The sequence below is a fragment of the Hypanus sabinus genome, assembly GCF_030144855.1.
Source record: "Hypanus sabinus isolate sHypSab1 chromosome Y unlocalized genomic scaffold, sHypSab1.hap1 SUPER_Y_unloc_10, whole genome shotgun sequence".
Taxonomy (NCBI): Eukaryota; Metazoa; Chordata; class Chondrichthyes; order Myliobatiformes; family Dasyatidae; genus Hypanus; species Hypanus sabinus.
Genome location: NW_026779011.1, coordinates 200,651 through 223,411, shown reverse-complemented (window position 1 = coordinate 223,411; position 22,761 = coordinate 200,651). Strand labels below are relative to the sequence as shown.

The window sequence follows — 22,761 nt, the reverse complement described above, 5'->3', positions numbered from 1 at the left end:
TGGACCTTAGGACCCAGCGGAACCCCAGACCTTTTTTAACCTTTCTCAGTGCAGTGGACATTAGGACTCAGCAGCAGAGATCTGAATCCGCAGAGTTTCTGTTCACGAAAATAATCATGATCACGATTGAAAATAAAGTGGAAATAATAAAGTGATCGGAAAGAGTTGAAACAACATTGGTCATTCGAAAAGTGTTAAGCTACGTTGGTCACCGATCGGAACAATTTTAAAGGATAAAGTGAGAAAAGCTCTGCCCCGATGAAAGCTACAATTATTACTAAGCAACGGAGTGGTTTAAATTTTTGGTTTTGGGTTTTTGATCCTCCACAACAACCTGGCACGGTGGAGAGCGCACTCCATATCGATCTGTCACTAGATCAAACTCGGGAACTTCCTGAGCCTGGCGCTGAAACATACGTTGTTAAGTGTTTTATATGCATAGAAAGGTAAAATATATACTATATACGGATGTTTGACTAACACGCTAAATAATACCAAATGTACCTGTACTTAGTACTTAGTAAAAGAACTTTTGATTATTTTTCGATCTCGATCCATGATAATGCATGCACATCCTCCCGTATACTTTAAATCGTCTCTAGATTATTTATAATACCTAATATAATGTAAATGCTATGTAAAGTAGTTGTTATACTGCATTGTTTTAGGAGTAATGACAAGAAAAAAACGGTCTGTACGTTCTCAAACAAGAAGTGCTGGAAGAGCACTTCTGGGTTTTCGCAATTCATGGTTGGTTGAATTCGCGCATGCGGAATCCGCGGATAAGGAGGGCCGACTGTACTAGAAATTGAACAATATTTTAACATTTCTGAAATTTCAAAATTGTAAAGTAATTGCTAATGTTGTGTTCTTTCATAATTGTGAAATGTTTCTTTGGAAAATTTGGTAACTAACAATTATTTTAGTTTCAAATGATAATTTATCTTGAATTGATCCCTTCATGGATTAAATGTTTCAGTTAACGTTTTATATGAGCTACGATCTATGTACATAATTTTCTTGTCTCTGTGTGTGTCCCACTTTATTTCTTTTGTCTTCATTAATTTCAGAGTACTGCATCATTTTGATACATTTTCTGCATCAAAGCAAATTACATTTGGCCCTCCATATCGGTGAGGGATTGGTTCCAGGACCCTCCATGGATACCAAAAATTGCGGATGCTCAAGTCCCTTATATAAAATGACGTAATATTTGCATATAACCTACACAATCCTCCTGTATACTTTAAATCATCTCTAGATACAATATAAATTCTATGTAAATAGTTGTTATACTGTATTGCTTAGGGAATAATGACAAGAGAAGGACGTCTTTTCATGTTCAGTACAGGCACAACCATCGTAGCTCTTCTGGGAATGTTGATGCTGCCTCGGCATCAGATGATCCCGATTCTCCCATGATCTTTAAGTTCTTGAGGCTGTTGCACCTTACATAGCTAGCTATCCATCCCTTACTAGCCTTAAACTCTTTCCTCTCGCTCACAACACAAGTAGAGAACAAATGAGATGCGAGGTGAACAATGCTCAAACAATGAGTGTTGGAGAGAGAACTTCCAGGTTTGCCCAATCTGCGGTTGGTTGAATCTACACACGCACAACCCACAGATAAGGAGGGCCGACTGTATTTACCTTTTTTTTCATGCCAAGGTGACTTGGTAGTTTGTTCTGCAAGTAGCTTAAGGCCATTGTTGCTTAGGTTGCTGGGCTGTGAAGCTCAGGTTTTATAATTCATTTATCTCACTTTCTAGATAATAACTTCCTTTGAACTCTGCTGGAACCCCATTTCTTTGTTTTAATATTTCGTGGTTATTTCCTTTGTAAAGTGACAAGGGTTCCTAATCCTAGTAAATCAGAAATGTGTACTTGCTAGAAATGGTTCTTTGCTTATTATTTCAACTTACTCCATAATTTGAGATATTGATTTGGCAACATCTAAAAATAGTAAAGATACAATTTGCTTGTGCATTGTTAATTTCACAGTATTAAGTAAATTCATGTTTTATGGTTGACAAGTTGGGAGAAGAAGATAAAGCATGATTTTGTGTATCAGATCACTTGATGTTTTCACCTATATACAAATGTTGCTATTATATGGAACATAATTGTGAACAAAAATTGAATTAAGTACATTGCTAAACTTCAAGCACTGAGATTGTGCTAGTGAAATTTATTATTTCTTCAGGCAGCCTCAGTCCATTCCGATGTTGGTTGAAGTGACACTTTATGGTATGCTAAAGGATTTATGATAATACCCACTCAGTTCTGAACATAATATTAAATGTTCTTCATGTAAGATGTATCAGAAAGCATCAAAGGAAGTTATTGATATTTAGCTGGTTTATTTCCTTTAAATAGCTGTATAAGGATATTTTTAATTCCTAAATTAGTTCTCTATCTTTGTGTGACCTGTTCAAACTATAATAAATAGTCCTTGAATGAGTTTGAATAATTATCTTGCCTCAACATTCAAGATTCAAGTTTATTTAGTACATTAATTGCACTAACAACCAACATGTATCAGAATATGCTGGGGCATCCAGCAAGTGCCACTACACCTTCCACCACATCCATAGCATGCTCACACTGTCAGAAAACAACAGACAACAAGCAACAACATCAAAACAAGCTCCGTATCATTACTAATATGTTTTTCTTTCTGAAAAGTCCAAAAACATGCCTAGATAACTTCAATTGAATATATTAAAAAATACAAATGGTAGCAAATAGATTAAGCTATATATCTCGAATCTTAGTTGTTGACTAAGATTATGGATTATGGTCCATTTCTTGCTCAATCTACCAAATGATTTTCTTTAATATCTAGAAAACTCATAATTCAATTTTCAATTTGAATATTCTAAATTAACATGCATCCACACTTTTGAGAAAGAAATTTCAATAAAATCCTGGTTCTTTAAATTTTTGCATTTTTTTTACTCAGTTAATGATAGTATGTTGAAAGGATCAAGTGAAGTTAGATAAGTTGATGTTAATAATAATGAGGGGAATTCAAGCTGTTCAAATGTACTGGATTTAATCAGTTAACTAAAGTAAGATACTGATTAATTTTATACCTAAGGAAGCCCAAGAGGTATAGAAATAGAAGAAATTAAATAAGAAAGGTCAAATTTGAAAATATATTTTATGAATTAGTATTTAATGTTATCTTTCATTAAACGTTAATAAATCCTTAATGTAGTATAACAACTGTTTTCTTCTGATTCAAAAAAATCATTTCAAAAAAAGTGATTTATAATTTATTCCTACAAAGCATAAAATAATTACAAAATTGTGATCAACCATGGATATTGAGTCTTAGCGGAATACGTGATATGCAGACTAATGTGGTACAATATGGAGAACAAGCTGTTGCCCATGTAACAGGCACCATTAGCATCTCAGGAGTTGTCAGTCAGTGTAAAGCTCAACATAGGACTTCCTTAGGTCTCTAGCTCAGGATTTTTCCCTCAGGATTTACTAACCAAAGCCTTCCTCATGAGTGTGTACAGCCGCAAGGCAGCAGAGGTTTGAGATTAGGATTTTCCTTCTAGTTGAGTTGCCAACCTTGGTTGATGGGTCCCATTCAGCTGATGTACAGAATTAGGAAATCATATTGCTTCTGCATACAATTGAAAAAAAAACCTATGAAAATAGGTGTTACACAAAATACTGGAGGGACTGAGCAGGCTAGGCATTATCTATGGAAAAGAGCACAGTCCACATTTCATGTCACGAGTTGAGGACGGGAAGAACCCTATCCGTGGTAGGGTGGCAGGAGAATGGGATGAGAGCAAATCTGCTTGAAATAGTGGAAATGGGGTTGTCGGCAGCATTGATGGTGAAGGAATGGGGGTCTTGTCATTTGTTGTGGAACGAAAAGTCTCAACTTTAGAGCAGTGCAGCAGAGACAGAGGAATTGAGAGAAGGGAGTAGTGTTTTAACAAGTTTCAGGATGGTAACAGGTATATTCCAGGTAGCTTTTGAAAATATGTTATGTGAATTGGCTATTAGGTAACTTATTTAAAGTTGAAACGGGGTAAGTAATGGCAAACATTAAGCAAACATTAAGTACTTACTATTTTGATCACAGAAATAAAATATGGGCCTGCCACAAATTTCAAAATAAATTGAGAACAGGTTAGATCTAAAGTTGAGAAGTATGAAGTGCCTGATAAAGTAAGCCTGAAAAAGTGCTGTGGTTTAAGATACAGCAAAGAACACAAAAAGATTGCTTGAGAAGCGGGAACTAGAATTTGAGAGTAAGCTTGAGCATTAGACAATAACAGTAAAGAGAAAAGAACTAGTCATGGAACTGTAGTGGTTAGTGTGATATTATTAAAGTTAAGGGCTTTGGAGATGGAAGTTCAATTCTGGCTTCCTCTGCGCATTCATTTCCTCCCGGTGTTAAGGTTATGGTCATTATAAATTGTCCCGTGATTATGCTAGCGTGGTTTAGTGAGTTGCTGGGTTGCATGGCTCAGGTGGCCAAAGGGCCTACTCCTGTCAATATCTAAGTAAAATAAAAAGAAATGTAGATCGTTTGGATCAAAACAATAATGCAATACCAAGGTATGGTAGATCAATTAATTTCAAACTTTGGGTTCTCTTCTCAAAGAGGATATAAGAAATGTTGAGGAATATGATATCTACTGAAATTAGTATTAATAGAGAAATAGTCTATGTAGAATAAATGACAGAACCAGTAGTTAGAGTGATTTTTCAAAAAGCTTTTGATAAGATTCTGCATAGAAATTGGCATATAAATTTACAGTATGTTTTGCTGTGGACAAGGTGCTGTGTGGATAGAGACCTCATTGGCTGACAGAAAACAATAAGAACAGTCATCAGTGACCATTGGAGTATTACAGGGATTCCACTGACTAAAGACAAGCATGCAATTCTAGTACGCAATTAAAACACCCATGGATGGGCAGATCTTCACGGAGAATGATCAGGAATGCAATTTTATTTGGACTTGTGAGACTATACCTTGAACATTGTGCGCATCTATGATCTTACTTGAGCAATTATGTTCCTCATATTATACAGCATAGGGGATGGGGTACTGGCTTCTGCATTGGACTTTGAAGTGAATAGTCCTGCATTCGTACCTACCAGGCTCCTTGCATACTTTCTATCATGATGGGTTGATGTTTGAGTTAGCAACCTGGCCTCGAAAAAACAGGCAGGTGCTAAAGAAATGGCAAAAATGTCGTCCAATGTGCTACAAGAAATGAAAAGGAACAACAAGAGGTCCCAACACAATCAACTACTGTTAAACCTTGATTCTGAATGCCTGTTGTTCCATGTTTAGACTATATTTTGGGAAATCTGACCATCTGGCTGTCCATCTATCTGCATACAGGTAGAGGATAAAGACTTCTGTGAAAAGGACAATAACTAGGTGGTTGTGAAAATAGTGGAGTATTAGGGGATTGTGTCAATTGGTCGATTCCATAGTATCCAGTGCTCATCAGAGCATTTTAGTGAAAATGACATTATTGTCACAGACTTTATGAAAACAGTCTTCGATGAGTGTGTCTCAATGAAATCATTCAGTCTTCTCTAACCAGAAGCCAGATATGACTTCTGGAAAACCATCTTATATGCAAAGTGATAATTCTGGACCAAACTTGGAATCACTGAAGGATGCTTGATAGATGTGACAGGGCTTGAATGCTATCATTGACTACAAAGTGAAGCTAAGCAAAATGTGCAGTAAGATTTTAATCATAGATGTGTTCAATACCTGTTGAACCTATCAACCTCTTCGCTTTGACAGATTTAAACATGGAGACATACTTCTGAATTCTCACTACTCCAGAGAACCCTGTCTGTGATTTCAGTCTCTGAGGCTGACATGAGAGCACCCTTCAGAGGGGTGAGCTCACATGAGGCATTTGGCCCAAGAGGGGTGCCCAGCCAAGTACTAAAGACCTGTACTGCTGAACTACTGAACTGTACACTGAGATCTTTAACCCCTCTGGCTTCTGAGGTATCCACCTGCTTCCAGCTGGCTTTAGCTATACTGATCTCTAAGAAGAATGTGATAACTTGCCTGATTTACTTTTATCTGGTAGCACTCATGCACATCCACCTTGATAATAACTTTACTTTGAACTTTGAGATGTTTGAAATATAGAGTCAATTCAATGTTCCTTAGAATGTTTTTCAGAATGGTAGGTGTGAAGAATATAGAATTAGAACAGTGAAATTGAAGCATTTGGAGCAATGGAATTGGAAGCAAAAGTATTTTAAGGAATAAATAAGTTAGATGTAAGATGATCGAGGAAACCAGGATCAGAGCCACATTCTAAAGGGAAGGAATCAACTACACATACTCCCTGAGTTACGAACGTCCGACTTACGGACAAATCGTACATACGAACTGAGGAAGGAGAACACCGTCCGCCATTTTAAGTTGTTGCTGCTGACACTGTGTTGAGTGTATAACTTGGTATTTGGCTTAAATTTTTCGTAGCCAGATTCACCCTGACCCCACCACCCCATTCCGGTCGCTGGTGGCGCAGTGAGATCAATGCCAGGCTGGAGAACGGAGGTTCCTGATTTCGATCCAGTGGCAGACTGCTCCCGTGCTGGGTTGATGTTGATCCAGTGACTCCTGTACCATCTGTGCTGGGCTGATGTCGAGCTCGCAACTCGACCTCGTAAAAAGAACTCTGCCACCTCCAATTTAAATTCACATGCGGAATATTGTGGAGGATCAAATATCCAAACCAAGCACAGCCCCCACTTGTCCCATTTAACCTGTCTCAGTGTGGTGGAGTCTAGGACCCGGGAAATTCAGTGCGGTAGTCCTTAGGACCCCGTGGAGCTCAGGACCAGCCACCTGCAGTATTTCTGTTCCATTGATGGGAAGCGATTGTGATTGAAAATAAAGTGGAAATAATTTGGAAAGAGGTGAATCGCCATTGGTCATTGGAAAAGCGTTAGGCTACAGTCAGTCAATGATCGGAACAATTTTAAAGGATAAAGTGAGAATAATGGAGCATGTGAAAGGCCCTGCCCGATGAAAACTACTAAGCAACGCAGTGGTTTAATTATTGAAATACATACGTTTCTTAAGTGTTTTATATGCATAGAAAGGTAAAATATATTCTATATACGAAGAAAAATGTTTGACTAACTGACGCTAAATAATTCCGGATGTACTTGTTCTGACTTACATACAAATCTGACTTAAAGACGGATTCAGGAATGGAACTCGTTCGTAACCCTGGGACTGCCTGTACTGTTTATAAAACTAAGATGAAGATATTTTTCTCTCCAGAAAGAAAAGATGAAAGGGAGAAAGTTGGAATATGATACAAAGTTTGGATGCCATGGAATGTTCTACGCCTGTTCATGCTTTCTATCTCTAATTACGCAAATTCAAATTGATTCCGTCTTTAATATTGGAATTATTTTCTCAACAGCTAATGAAAGGCTGACTGTTTTATATCTCCTATTCCTTTTCTTTCTTCTGTTCATTTGTATATTTCATCTGTTCTAGAGTCCAGAACATTTTGATAGGTCTTTCATGAATTCAAGGAACTTTGTTTACCAGTACTTAAAAGACAAACTTATTTTTGATTTTTGTGTTGTAGAGGATCATTCAATTTTATTTAATATAGTTTCTATTTTTGTTCTTTTTGTTGTTTATTTGCTAGTTCTGAATACTCCCAAAATCTTAACTAATTTTAAATGTTATCATCACTGCTCATATCCGAATGGCAATATACAAGCTATAGACATGGCCTAAAACAGCATCTGTATCTCAGAATATAAAATACATCTTTTTCCCCAGAAGTCCTCTAAGAGTAACATTTTTATAAACTTTAGCTTATGCATAAGGCTTTAAAAAAATCAGAAAATCAAAATATATAATTCATAATGTCGAGAAATTGTCCACTCTAGTAAATATTTTTTCTCTATATTTTGTTTTGTCAGTTTCTCAATATTATTCTGCACAATAAGCCTTCTGTTGTTGCATATTACTGCCAGCATTTTATTATATGGCCTTATTATTCTTCTGGGGCTTGCTTTCTTCTCTGTTTTTACAGTTCTATCCTTTATTTTCCTTATATCCTTTATATCCTCTATTTTCTTCCATAAATAAATATTTTGTCTGGTTAATCTACTATCTCGTACTTTCTGGGTTCAGGTATAAGCATTTGCACTATTCAATGTGCAGCTAATGTAAATGCCTCCTCCTTCCTCTTGCATTATGATTATCATAACTCAAAACACTAGTTTGCTTTGTATTCTTGAAGTCTAATTTCCCTTGCCTGCAGCTGTATCACCCCCTAGCTATCTTTCTCCTGTAGACTTATTTAACAATTATAACAGCACTGAACCCAGTCATGTTAGAAATACCACAGGCTGACTGCCACATTAATACTAGCTCGCTTGCTAGCTTCTGATTTTTGTTTTTAAGAATCTTGTGATTTATTTCATCCTTATATGGTTTCTATTATTCTTTTTCATCCACAAACATGAGAAATCTGCAGATGCCAAGCAACACACACAGAACATTGGAGAAACTCAACAGGTCAGGGGCATCTATAGGAAAGAGTAAATGGATGTTTCTGAGCGAAGCTGGAGGGTTCTGCTGAAGGGTTTTCGCCGGAAAGGTAGATTGTATGTACTCTTTTCCAGTGATGCTGCCTGGCTTGCCAAGTTCTTCCATCATTTTGTTTATGTTCCTCTTCTTTCAGTAAACTTGCTCAATATTTGTATGAAATCTATATTTTCTAAAATGTACATGTAAAATTAATGATACCCAGGTAGTTGGGATACATCTTCCAGAAGTTCCAAAGTATTCAAGAAATGGGAGACGCTAAGTGATACCTGCAATTTCCCCCTCAACTTAAAATAATCTTAGTCTGGTAATTCAATAATCAGTGGTTTTCCAATAGGCAAGATTTGGCATAATGTAAATGGCTTGTTTTTCGTCCAAGCACACTGTCAAAAGTGATAGACAAGGTTTCTGTGGACACAGTTGAGAAACCCAGATGGTATGTTGCTTCCCTAGTGATAGGATTATGAATGACTTGATCATGTCCATGGCATTCTCAAGGGAAGGGGAAAGCAGCCGGAGGTCTTGATACATATTGACACCAGTGAAGAGGTCCTGAAGAGAGATTTTGGGGAGCTAGATAGAAAGTTCAGAAACAGGACCTAGAGGGTGGTAATGTTTGGACTGTGCAATATGCCATTGAAGGTGTAGGGTGACTTGGTAAGTGAATGCATTGATGAGCTGGTGCAGTAGGAAATGGTTCAGATTTCTGAATCATTGGGGTCTCTTCTGGGGAAGGTATATCATCTAATAAACAGATTGGTTACATCTGAACTGGAGGGGGTTTCTTGTGGTCAGATTAGCTGGAGTGTTCAGGTAGGTTTAAACTAATTTGGCTGGGGAGATGGGAACTGGGTGATAGTGCTGTAGATAAGGTAGTTGGTTTAGAGGGAATATGTAGTGAGACTCCTAGTTAGGATAGGCTGATGATTGGCAAAATTGTAGGCAACAGGTTGAATTGCAATGTAAAAGGTAAACAAAATCAAAAAAAGTGAAATCAGGATTGAAGGTGTTAAATTTGTGCACAGTACAGGTGGCCCAATTTATGAATGTTTACGACACCTCGCTATTATGAAAGACCTATATTGATTGGTTACCTGTTTTCACTAACAGAAGAGTGTTTTCACTATTATGAAAAAAGGTAGCGCATGCCCCAAGCAGCCAAGCTCCTCCCCTGGAACTGCATTGTAGCCGGCATTGCTTAAACACGTGCCTGTGAGCATCAGTGCTTTATGTCGATTTATTTTGTGCATCCATTAGCAAGATGAGTTCTAAGGTATCAGAAAAGCCCAAAAGAGCTTATGGCGTGTTGCGCTTAGTGTAAAACTAGACATACTTAAGCGTTTCGATCATGGTGAACTAAGTAAGGACATTGTCCATGCGTTGAACTTGCCTGCGTTCACCATTTCTACTATTTATATGCAGAGAGAAAGAATCTTGAAAGCTGCCAATGTGACTGTTGGTTTTGCTCGTAGCAAAGTGGTTTCTCTTAGTTGGCATCCAATAATAGATAAAATGGGAAGTCTATTTCTTGAGTGGATTGATGAGTGTACCTTTGTGGTGTTCTGTTAAGTTATCTTATTCTTAAGGAGAAATCAGTCAGTGTTTTTAATAAGCTGAAACAAAACACTGGACAATGGTGATGAAAGTGTTGCAGAAGTGGAATTTAAAGATAGTCATGGGTGGTTTGATGGGTTTCTGAGGAGAGGGCAGCTTCATGGTTTAACATTTACTGGAGAGAGTGCTTCTTCTGATACTGAAGCTGTGGAGAAGTTCCCAGAAGAACTGAAGAAAATAATTACAGAAGGTGGTTATTCATATAAGCAAGTGTTTAACTGTGACAAAACTGCAACTTGCTGGAAAAATTTGCCGAGCAAGACATTTATTTCGATAGAAGAAAAGCAGGCTAAGGGACACAAGGCATTGAAGGACAGGTTTACCCTGATGCTTATTATTAATGCCGCTGGTGATGCTGTTCTTATGCCTCTACTAGTGTACTATTCAGAAAATCCGAGGGCACTTAAAGGCATTGGTAAGTAAACACTTTCTGTTGTGTTCAGTTCACATCCAAGTGGTTGGAATGCCCAAGTGCATTTCTCTGAGTACATGAGTGGACACTTTAGTCCCTTTGTTGAAAACTACTGTAGAGAAAATAACCTCAATAATAGGTGTCTTGTGATTGTTGAGAACTTTGCTGCTCATTATAGAGTATGCCGGTAACATTTGTGTTGCATTCTTAACGCTGAATAAGACATTGCTGCAGCCATGTGACCAAGGCCTAATAGCCACAATTAAGGCTTACTATATGCAAAATGTGATGCGTTTTATTTTAAGTACCATTAACAGAGAGGGCAACTCCAAACCATCTTTGTGAGAGATCTGGAAAGAGTACAATATAAAATTGGCAATCGCCAACATTGGAAATGCTCTCGATAGGCTAACAGTCTCGATGAGAAATGGCGTTTAGAGGAATCTATGTCCTGAAGCAGTGAACGATTTTAAGGGCTTCAAAGCATCAAAAATTAATACAGCAATAGTGAGTTTGGCTAAGGAGGCTGGTTTGTGGAAGTTGAAGAAGATGATGTTGAAGGGGTTTTGGCATCCCATGACCAAGAGCTGACAAATGAGCTGATACAATTGCAAGAGGAAAGGATAACAATCAAAACTGAATGCAGTAGTGAACGGCCCAAAAGTGAAGACATCCAGGAACTGAATGTGAAGCAATTGCATGAGATTTTTGCTGTGATTGACAATGCTGCAATGATTGCGGAAAAGTATGACTTTAATATTGAAAGAGTACTTAGCTTGAGGGCATATTTGCAGGATGTTTTGCATGCTTACAAAGAACTGTATGATAGAAAAATGCCCGAGGCTAAGCAGTCAAGCATACTGTCATTTTTCAAGTCTTCCACATCAGCCACAGCAGACGATGAACCTCGACCTTCGACATTGAGGCAGGCAGACATAGATGATGACCTGTCTACTCTGATGGAAACAGATGATGATGGGATGACAACCCAGCCTCCTCCACCCCAGCCTCCGATGGCTCAGTCTAACACCATTAGCAGTGTGCTTGCTGTCTTCCCAATTCTGGTAAGTCAAACTACACTGGGCGTACATTATTTCTATTTTATATAGGGTGTATATTTTTATGTGTTATATGGTAGCTTCATAGCTTAAAGATTACTGGAGAGAGTGCTTCTGACGAGAGCGCTTGTGCAGGGAGTGCTTCTGCCGAGAGTGTTTGCGCTGAGTATTTCTGCCGAGGGCGCTGGTGCCTGGAGTGGTTCTGCCGAGAGCGCTTATGCCGAGTCTTTCTCCTGACAGCGCTTGTGTTAGATTTTCGCTACGGTGGACTGTGTTGCAGTGATTTCAGGAAAGTATTTCTACTTTATATGACTGTGTACTTATTGTATCATTCCTGCTTTTACTTTATGTTACTGTTATTTTAGGTTTTATGTGTCATTTGGCATGACTTGGTAGGTTATTTTTTGGTGTGCAGACGCTCACAAATTTTTCCCATATAAATAAGTGGTTGTTGCTTCTTCACTTAACCACATTCCGGCTTACGAACCGTACCATAGGTGTTGAATCATTGTGCTCAGAGCTAAGGAACAGCAAGTATAAAAAGATCCTTGATAGGAGTTATATATAGGTTCCCAAACAGTAGTAAGGATATGGTATACGGGTTACAATGGGAGATCGAAAATGTATGCCAGTAGGGTAATTTGTTAATAGTCATGGGGGAGTTTCAGTATGCTGTCAGGTTACGAAAAATAGGTTAGTGCGGGATTCCAAGAAGATAAATCTTTAGAATGCCTACGAGATGGTTTTATTTAGAGCAGCTTGTGATTGAGTACACTAGAGGATCAACTATGATGGATTGGGTGTTAAAAAATGAACAGAATTGAATAGAGAGCTCTTAGAGGTAAAAGAACTCTTTAGAGAAAATAGTCATAATATGAGCAAATTCATCTTGAAATTTGAGAAGGAGAAGCTAAAGTCAGATGTATCAGTATTACAGTGGAGTAAAGGGAATTACTGAGGCACGAGAGCAGAGTTGGCTTGAATTGATTAAAAAAGAACACTGGCAGGGATGTCAGCAGAGCAGCAATGGCTGGAATTTCTGGAAATAATTTGGAAGGCACAGGATATACACATCCCAAAGAGGAAGAAGTATTCTAAAGGAAAGATGACACAACCATGGCTAATAAAGGGAGACAAAGCCAGTATAAAATCCAAAGTGAGGACATATAATAGTGTAAACATTAGTAGGATTAGAAAGCATTTAAATACCAACATGCCAGCTAAGAAAGTCATTAAGAGCTAAAGATAGAATATGAAAGTAAGCTAGCCAATGATGTTAAAGAGGCTGCCAAGGTTTCATCAGGTACATAAAGTGCATAAGTGAGAGTAGATAGCAGCAGCTGGAAAATGATGTTGATGAGGTAGTATGGGGAACGAAGAAATGACGAATGAACTGAATAAAAATTTTGCATCATTCTTCACTATGGAAGACACTAGCAAGATGGTAGAAGTTCTAGGTGTCAGGGCTCATAAAGTGTGTGGTCATAGCAAGAGAGAACATTACTGTGAAATTGACAGACAGGATTAAGGAAAGTCCCAAGGCATCTACAAATACATGAACAAGAGGATAAGATGTGAGAGAATAGGACCAGTCCAATATGATAGTGGAAAAGTGCGTATAGAACTGTAGGAGATAGAAGAGGAACTTAATGAGTACTTTGCTTAAGTATGCAGTATGGAAAAGAATCTTGGTGATTGTAGGGAGGACTTACAGTAGACTGAAAAGCTTGAACATGCAGATATTAAGAAAGGATGTGCAGGAGCTTTTGGAAAGCATCGTTGGATAAGTTACCAGGACAGGACTAGATGTATTCCAGGCTACTGTGGGAGGTGAGGGAGGAGATTGCTGAGCCTCTGGCAATGATTTTTGAATCATCAATGGGGACAGGAGAGGTTCCAGAGGATTGCAGGGTTTGTGGATGTTGTTCCTTTATTCAAGAAAGGGAGTAGAGATAGCCCAGGAAATTATAGACCAGTGAGTCTTACCTCAGGCAAGAACAGTCACAGACTTCCTATTTGAGCAGCTAGCTGAGAAAGCCCCAGGTGCTTTGAATAAAGGATTTGTACTTATACGGTCTCTGACTTTACCTCAGTGGTTGGTAATTTGATGGAGAAGATCCTGAGAGGCAGGATTTATGAACATTTGGAGAGGTATAATATGATCAGGAATAGTCAGCATGGCTTTGTGAAAGACAGGTTATGATGTACGAGCCTGTTGAATTTTTTGAGATGTGACTAAACACACTGATGAAGGTAGAGCAGTGGATGTAGTGTATATGGATTTCAGCAAGGCAATTGATAAAGGTACCCCATGCAAGGCTTATTGAGAAAGTAACGAGGCATGGGATTGAAGGGGACATTGGTTCTGACACCCACACACAAGACAAGCTGGAGCCTTCTTTTCCTTGGAGGCTGAGGGATTACCTGATAAAGGTGTACAAGATGATGAGAGGCATTGATATTGTGGATAGTCAGAGACTTTATCCCAGGGCTGAAATGGCTAGTATGAAAGGCACAGTTTTAAAATGCTTGGATGTAGGTGCAGAGGAGATGTCAAGTAAGTGGTGAGAGCGTGAAATGGGTTGCTGGCAATGGTGGTGGAGGCAGAAATGATAGGGTGTTTTAAGAGACTCTTGGACGGGTACATGGAGCTCAGAAAAATAGTGCTGTGGTTAACCCTAGGTAATTTCTCAGGTAATAACGTGTTTGGCACAGTTCTGTGGGCCAAAAGGCCTGTATTTTTCAGTAGATTTTCTATGTTTCTGAAACAGGTAGCTGAAAAGATTGTGGAGGCATTATTAATGATCTTTCAAGTATCTGTAGATTCTGGAGTAGTTCCAGAAGACTGGAAAATTGCAAATGCCATCCCATTCTTCAAGAAGAGGGACGCAGAAGAAAGGAAACTACATTCAGCCCTCCTTATCCATGGGTTCCGTGTGCGCGGATTCAACCAACCACAGATCAGGAAAACCCAGAAGATTTCACTCCAGCAATCGTCGTTTGAGCATGTGCAGACTTTTTTTTCTTGTCATTATTCCCTAAACTATACAGTATAATAACTATTTACATAGCATTTATTAGGTATTATATCTAGAGATGATTTAAAGTACAGGCAGTCTTTAAGTCAGATTTGTACGTAAGTTGGAACAGATACATCTGGTATTATTTAGCATCTGTTAGTCAAACGTTTGTTTTAGTATATAGTATATATTTTACCTTTCTATACATCTAAAACACTAAAGAAATGAATGTATTTCAATAATTAAACCACTTGGTTACTTAGTAATAATTTCAGCTTTCATCGGGGCAGGGGTTTTCACATGCTCCATTATTCCCACTTTCTCCTTTAAAATTGTTGCGATTGTTGACTGACTGTAGCCTCATGCTTTTCCAATGACTGATGGTGTTTCATCCCTTTCCAATCTCTTTATTTTTTACAATTTATTTTCAATCGTGATTGCTTTCCATCAACAGAGCAAAAACACTGGATTCGGCAGCAGCAGGTCCTGATCTGAGCTCCCCGAGTCCTAAAGACTAAATAAGGTCTGGAGCTCCGCCAGGTCCTAAAGTCCACCACATTGAGACATGTTAAATAAAGGCATTGAGCATATGCAGGTGGTCCTGGAACCAATCCCCGCGGATAAGGAGGGCTGACTGTGTAGACTATTTTGTCTGACAGTGGTTGTGACAATGTGTCTGTTATTAAGGATGAGATCTCAAGGTTTTTGTAAGCTGTAGTCACCACGGTTTCCTGAAGGGCAAATCTTGCCTGACATATTTGTTAGAAGTTTTTGAAGATATAACAAGCAGGGTAGACAAAGTTGATTCAGAAGGCATTTGACAAGGTGCTACACATGAGGCTGCATAACAAGCTACAAGCACATGGCATTACAGGAAATTCTGATGTGCCTGAAGTCACCTACCACCCCACCAGCCTCCGGGTCCAACGTATAACTCTTCGCCTCCTCCAACGGGATCCCACTACCAAGCACATCTTTCCCTCCCACCCTTTCTGCTTTCTGCAGGGATCTCTCCCTCCTGGCACTTACCCTTGTAAAGGGAACAAGTGCTACACCTGCCCTTACACTTCCTCCCTCACCACCATTCAGGGCCCCAGACAGTCTTTCCAGGTGAGGCGACACTTCACCTGTGAGTCGGCTGGTGTGGTATACTGCGTCCAGTGCTCCTGGTGTGGCCTTCTATATATTGGTGAGACCTGATGCAGACTGGGAGACTGTTTCGCTGAACACCTACGCTCGGACCGCCAGAAAAAGCAGGATCTCCCAGTGGCCACACATTTTAATTCCACGTCCCATTCCCATTCTGATATGTCTATCCATGGCCTCCTCTACTGTCAAGATGAAGCCACACTCAGGTTGGAGGAACAACACCTTATATACCGGCTTGGTAGCCTCATGATGGCATGAACATTGACTTCTCTAACTTACATTAATGCCCCTCCTCCCCTTCTTACCTCATCCCTGATATATTTAGTTTTTTCCCCCCTCCTGTTTTTTTCTGTCTGCCCATCACTCTGCCTGTTCTCCATCTCCCACTGGTGCTCCCCTCCCCCTTCCTCCCGTCCCATGATCCTTTCCCTTCTCCAGCTCTTGTATCACTTTCGCCAATCACCTTTCCAGCTCTTAGCTTCATTCCACCCCCTCCAGTCTTCTCCTATCATTTTGGATCTCCCTCTCCCCCCACTACTTTCAAATCTCTTCCTATCTTTCCTTTCAGTTAGTCCTGATGAAGGGTCTCAGCCCGAATTGTCGACAGTACTTCTCCTTATAGATGCTGCCTGGTTTGCTGTGTTCCACCAGCATTTTGTGTGTGTTGTTTGAATTTCCAGCATCTGCAGACATCCTCGTGGTAGATGTCCTCATGATTGGCTATCTTAACTTGTGGTATTCCATAGAGGTGTGTGTTGGGACCAATTCTTTTTATGTTGTGCGTTAATGACTTGGTTGATGGAAATCATGGCATGCTGCAAAGATACTTAGCAAATCTATAGAACAGTAATTGTAAACATCTGGAATTGTTTACAGTTACTCTTTTATTTGTAACCCCCTGGGTCACCTCAGGCGCGCTCAGCTCGTTCTCGTCTAGGGGAAACAGCCTTCAGCCCCGCCAAACTGGGTAATCAGCTGGTGTGGATGCTGTGTGATGTCCCCGCCTCGCCCAAAAACAGACAGTACACCATATGCGATTAAATGAGTACAATTTATAAAGGTTACTATAACTAAGTGATTAATAATGATACAGTGTATATGAAGAAAAAAATAAAGAAAAGGCGCCAAACATCAAAGTCTAAACCACTTCGTGCACAACCATTGGAGCTCAATTACTGAAGTCTTCTGGCCACCATTCGATCCCCTCCGAACTCCTCGACTCGCAGCTCAGGACCCTCCGAAGTGGTCAACCAAGCACATCTAGCTTCATCCCCCCTCCTCGGCGTACCTCCTGGCCTTGGACCCCCGCTTGGGGTCCGTTCCTCGCCCAGCTTACAGCATTGCATCCTCTCTCTCAACCCCCTCGCGCCGATCTGCCCAAAAGCCCATCAACAACCGCTTACAGACTCAGAAGAAAGAACAACATTAATCCCCCTTTGGTTTACAAAGGAATACAATTCTCGTTCTCAGTAAATTTTAACCCAAACAAGCTTCCAGTACTCTCTCGCAACATTCCTGCTTTTAACAAAACAAAGAAGCCCTTTTGATTACATACACAGTAACAATATTGATTTGCTTAGTATGCCCACAGATAAAGCAGCATTGAATGTGGTGACAAGTATGTATGATAATAAATTTTACTTTGAAGGTAAGTGGAAGGCAGATAGTTTTGAGGAAGTACGGACACCACAGAAGGACTTAGATTAGAAAATTGGCAGTTAAATAGCAGATGGAATACAGTGTCAGGAAGAGTGTAGTCATGCACTTTGTTAGAAAAAAATGAAAGGGGAGACTTTTCTGAATGGAGAGAAATTACAAAAATATGAAGCACAAACAGATTTGTGAGTCCTTCTGCAGGATTCCCTAGAGGTTAATTTCCAGGTTGAGTCTGAGAGGAATGATGGAAGGTCTCGATAACGTGGATGTGGACAGGATATTTCCTAGTGTTGGATCGGTGAAATTGGTTGTCACAGACATCAGAGATTAATAGATTCTTGATTAGTCAGGGCATGAAGAAGTACAGGGAGAAGACAGGAGATTGGGGCTGAAGAGGAAAATTAGATTTGCCATGATGAAAAGGCAGAGGAGACTTGATGGGACAAATGGTTGAATTCTTCCTACTGTGTCTTCTGGTTCCAGATAAGGGCTGCTTTTTGTTGTTTGATGTAGTAAAAAAGTAACTTTTTTCTCCCCTCCTTCAGTCAGTACTTTGGTTCTAATTTTGTGTCAACAGGATATTTAAATGCAGTTAGCATTAGAATTGAACTTGATTTTGATATCTGTGTGCATGTGATTTACATTGGCATAATGGGATGAGAAGCACAAGAAGGTTAACGGTTTCATATTGAAGAGCACTGCTATTACAGTTACCACAATGAAACAAATTAGCACTCAGAATGAAACTTGTGATTGCAGGCATGTAGTTCTGAAAGGTAGCATCAAATATCTTGTAATGCAATTAGACTATCTTTTTACAATTTTATTCTTCATCATTTTTGAAAAAATATCCTAAAAATATAATTATTTCTGTCCTCTAGAGAACTGCTGAAAGGGCATTAACTACTTGAATATTGTTTACAATTTCTTCAATATCACTGTTCAGTGTATGGACGGTAAATATAATCTTGGTTATTTTCTGAGGTTTTTCCCCCAAAACACAGCTGTTACTGATACTTGCTACTCATTTCATAAACCTTTGTTCTGATCAGTCTGTTTTGAGGCTCATCAGGCTTCAGGAGTAGTTAGTGTGTTATCTGTGTAGAAATTGATTTGTGTTATTTTTTATTTAGGTATACTTTACAGTTTTACATTGTACTTAATGAAAAGTTGATAACAAACAAGAATTTGCCTTATAGGTTGCAAAGCTAGTGTTTTGCTGACTCCAAGAGTCTGATCAACAATGTGCACAGATCATCACAAATATGCACAGCATTAACCAATAAAATTATACTCACATTTGGATGCCCTTACGATTTTCTATTGCTTAACAGTATAGCTGTCTTTTGTCATTTGACATGCTATGAATTCTACCAAAATTGGTGCCACTTAGTGAGTCCCAGATAGGTACTGGGAATAAGTTAAGGTAATTCCATTTAAGTAGTTCATGTACTGGAATTTTTTTTTAAGACTCACAACTATATTGCTGGCTCTTGGATGATTTCCCATTCATGATTATTTGTAGTGCCAGAGTCCTCTGCTCTAGACACATCCAACTTGTAAAATCTGTACAGAACGAAGTACAGGTATGCACAGAGTGCAATTACAATGCAACAACATCACGGGCACAGAGCACCGTATCATTAGCATTCAGAAGAAAAACATAAATACAAACTAAGCTCTATTTTTGTAAGAAAGTACACACATTGTACAAAAAAAAATCCACTTTAGTGCAAAGTGATCAAAGTCACTTTTCCAAAAGGATCAAGGCTACGTCAGATTTCCTAGACATACTCTATAAAGGAATCTTATTATTTACTAGGATACAGCCCTTCTGACCTTTGAGCCACACTGCCAGCGTCTTCTAAATTAATCAAGTATGTGAAGAGTAAGATGATAGGACCCATCAAGTGTGACAGTGGGAAAATGTCTGGAACCAGAGGGGGTTCTCCCCTTATGCTTGTGGGTTTTTCCAATCTCCTCCCAAGGATAGAGGTTAATTGGTTATTGTAAATTGTCCTATCATTAGCTAGGGTTAAATTGATAGGCTGTTAGGCAATGCAGCTTGGTTCGTCCAAAGTATTTGCACTGTATCGCTAAATATATACTATTTCATTGTTTTTACAAATTTCAGTGAGATAAATGGGCATGGGGCAGGGTATCAGCTTTTCAACATCAAGTTCAATGTCTCTCAGTTCTCCACCTGTCTGTTTTATTGTTTTGAACAAGGTTGGTGATTGTATTGGAACTGTATTATACTATATATGATGTTGAAAGGCAATGAAAAATATCTTGGCCATTTTCCACAGTTCAGTGTAGCATTCAGACTTTATTTTTGAAACCTGAAGTCTTGTGGTTTTTTAACATTGGGTTCAGCTCAAAGTAATTTTGTAGTGAGATCAGTTCTTTGTCCATCCTTCTTGTTAATTCCTCACTACAAATGTTCAGGAATGGATTTATTACCTAATCTGGAATTTGGTTTGAGAGAAGTTGCTGAATCTGACATGCCTTATGCAACTCATCCAGGTGGGTACAGTATACTTGAAGATCATCATCTGGTATTCTTCCATTTCAGAGATGCTTGCAAGTATATACATTGACTTAGGCTTAACATGGACAAAAATCTGGAGATGACTGATTTGATTTTGATAAGATTCGCAAGATAAGATTTCTTGCAATTTAAGATATATTTCATTAAACTGAATAATTCTGACAAATATGTAATGTGTAATATTCTTGAGTAGATTACTTAATGAAACATTTGAGTCTTCAAAGACTCAGTGTTTAAAAGCACATAAAACGATCTCAGGCTGTTTCCTTTTGAGGGCCATCTAACTTCTTTATGCAGCAGCAAGTGTTCAAGTTGTTCATCATTCTCAGTACAAAGCTCTCAAAACTGCCAAGTATTGAGAATGTGACATTTGAATTTATTTACTACTATGGTAACTATTATTTAATGATCTGAGCAGCCAATCACTTAGGTTGTTTTTATAACAATATCTGTGAATTAGACAGTGAATGGTAAGTATATAAGGTATGCCTTTTTTCAAAAAATTAATGAACCCACCATGACATCCTATCACTGATAGTGCCCCATCTATTGCACAAGATTAAGGACCATAGTTGAATCCCAATTTTTTTAAGTTCAACCTGAGGTGCTGCAAGCAATAAAGGGGAAAGTTATGATGCCATCATGAATTAGGCAAAACCTAATTCCTGCTTAAAGGTACATTAGGCGAGGCAGTGATATCTTAGTTAGTGTTTGAAAACCATGGACAGCACCAGTTGAAGTGATAGATTCTGAATTCTACACCATTGAATGCCATACACTAATTCACAAGAATTGCATCAATGTGTTTTGATAAGAATTGTACCAGATAATTCTGTATATATAGTATTATATATGGTGTTTCTTTTTTTTAATAGACATGTATTTATTGATCGATAGTATGTCTTCATCTGAATCCTATTGCTATTTTGTTTTCAAAAACTAGTAAAATTTCAAAAGGTACCTAAGATAATTTTTTAACTGAACTGAACTTGATTTTAATTGGAGGATTGATTGAATGTTACTTTTGAGAAGATGGCTATTAAACTGTTATAATAGCTTAGTGATAACAATTCAGAGTGATTCAGCTCTTGCATCATGATGACAACTTTATTGTGATGATAGGGTATTTGATAATTAAACTATTATTTTATGAATAGCTTGCCAATCGAGCACGGACAGAGAAGGAAGAGAAATTAAGCCAAGCTTATGCAATTAGTGCCGGAGTCTCTCCAGAAGGCCAGCAGCTTTTTCAGACTATCCACAAGACGTAAGTTCAGTATTTCTTAATGATTGACTTAATCACAAATGGAGAAATTTTCTAATACAAAGAATAAAAAACGTTATGGTATAATACAGCATTTGATTTAATTTCATATAATATTTACCTAAATTTGTATTTATATGTACCTAAAATTCATTCACGTTCAGTAGTACCAACTACAATGTAGTCACATCAGAATTTGTTACTGTCTCCCGAGTTCATTTTACTGAATTTAATGTAATGCATTCTGAAGCAGTGTACAGTGCATTGACATTACAGGCAGTACCCGGGTTACGAACGAGATCCGTTCCTAAGTCTGTCTTTAAGCTGAATTTGTAGGTAAGTCGGAACAGGTACATAACAGGTTCTTATTTAGCGTCAGTTAGTCAAAAGTTTGTCCTTAGTGTATAGTATGTATTTTACTTTTTGATGCTTATAAAGCACCTCTTCCTCATTAATAACCTCCCTCCTCAATAATTTTTTCAACGTTTCAGGAAAATCACTTGCAGCTCTTATATCGGCACTCGCTGCTTCACCTTACACTTTGAACCAACCTCTACTCACAACAAATTCTTCATCCCAATCACCTTCACTTGCTGCACGTGCAGTGTAGCTTTTAAATCATTGAAAAGGCTCCAAGCCATCTTTTGCACGGAAGTAAGGCTAATGGGCATATTATGCTGATTTTGATCATCTAATCAAATTATCATTAGCATTTTTATTTCAATAATTAAACCACTGTGTTGCTTAGTAATAATTGTAGCTTTCATTGGAGCAGGGCCTTTCACATGCTCCAGTATTCTCACTTTATCCTTTACCTGTATCCCTTAAAGTTGTTCCAATCGTTGACCGACTGTAGCCTAAAGCTTTTCCAATGACCGATGGCGTTTCAGCTCTTTCCAATCGTTCTGTTATTTCCACTTTATTTTCAATTGCGATCATTTTTCATCAACGGAACAGAAAACTCTGGATTTTGTATTCTATCACTGAGCAGCAGTGAACCATCTAATTGGCTTATCAGAGTTCTCATTAGGAACTAGTTGACTTGATCAGCATTTCTGATCTGGCTATTGTTCAAGATTGCATTTAATAAAAAAGATAGCAGTGGCCGCGGGTGGCAGGTCTTGAGCTGCTCCTGGTCCTAAAGTCCACCTGCACTGAGAAAGGTTAAATGGGACAAGTGGGGGCGGTGCTGACTGGAAAGGTGGGGGGGGTGGAGTTAGGGTGAATCTTGCTTAGAAATAGTTAAGCCAAATACAAAGTTACACATTCAACACAGTGTTAACGGCAATGACTTAAAATGGCAGACAATGTCGTGATCCAACCTAAAATGGCAGACGGTGTTCTCCTCCCTCCGTTCATAAGTACAAGTTGTCCGTAAATCAATGTTCGTAACTCAGGGACTGCCTGTAATTCAAAACTTTTTCTATAGAACTGT

At 38.6% G+C, this 22,761-nt stretch overlaps 2 protein-coding genes across 9 annotated transcripts in view; one reads left to right on the top strand and one right to left on the bottom strand.

Annotated features, from left to right (window-relative positions):
* LOC132386007 (uncharacterized) overlaps positions 1 to 22,761 on the bottom strand; it is a 258,441-nt gene that overhangs the window by 136,548 nt on the left and 99,132 nt on the right. The window lies entirely within an intron of this gene.
* Positions 1 to 22,761, top strand: part of LOC132386005 (protein LSM12 homolog A-like) — a 174,274-nt gene that overhangs the window by 62,123 nt on the left and 89,390 nt on the right. For 5 of the 8 annotated variants that reach the window (XM_059958252.1, XM_059958247.1, XM_059958249.1 and 2 more), the window contains exons 1-2: positions 10,947 to 11,692; positions 21,220 to 21,329. In XM_059958252.1, coding sequence (XP_059814235.1) covers positions 11,360 to 11,692; positions 21,220 to 21,329 — 443 coding nt within the window. In that variant the 5' untranslated portion in view covers positions 10,947 to 11,359. Of the gene's footprint in view, positions 1 to 10,946; positions 11,693 to 21,219; positions 21,330 to 22,761 lie in introns of those variants that run through there. The other 3 variants (XM_059958255.1, XM_059958250.1, XM_059958253.1) reach the window with 2 other exon arrangements.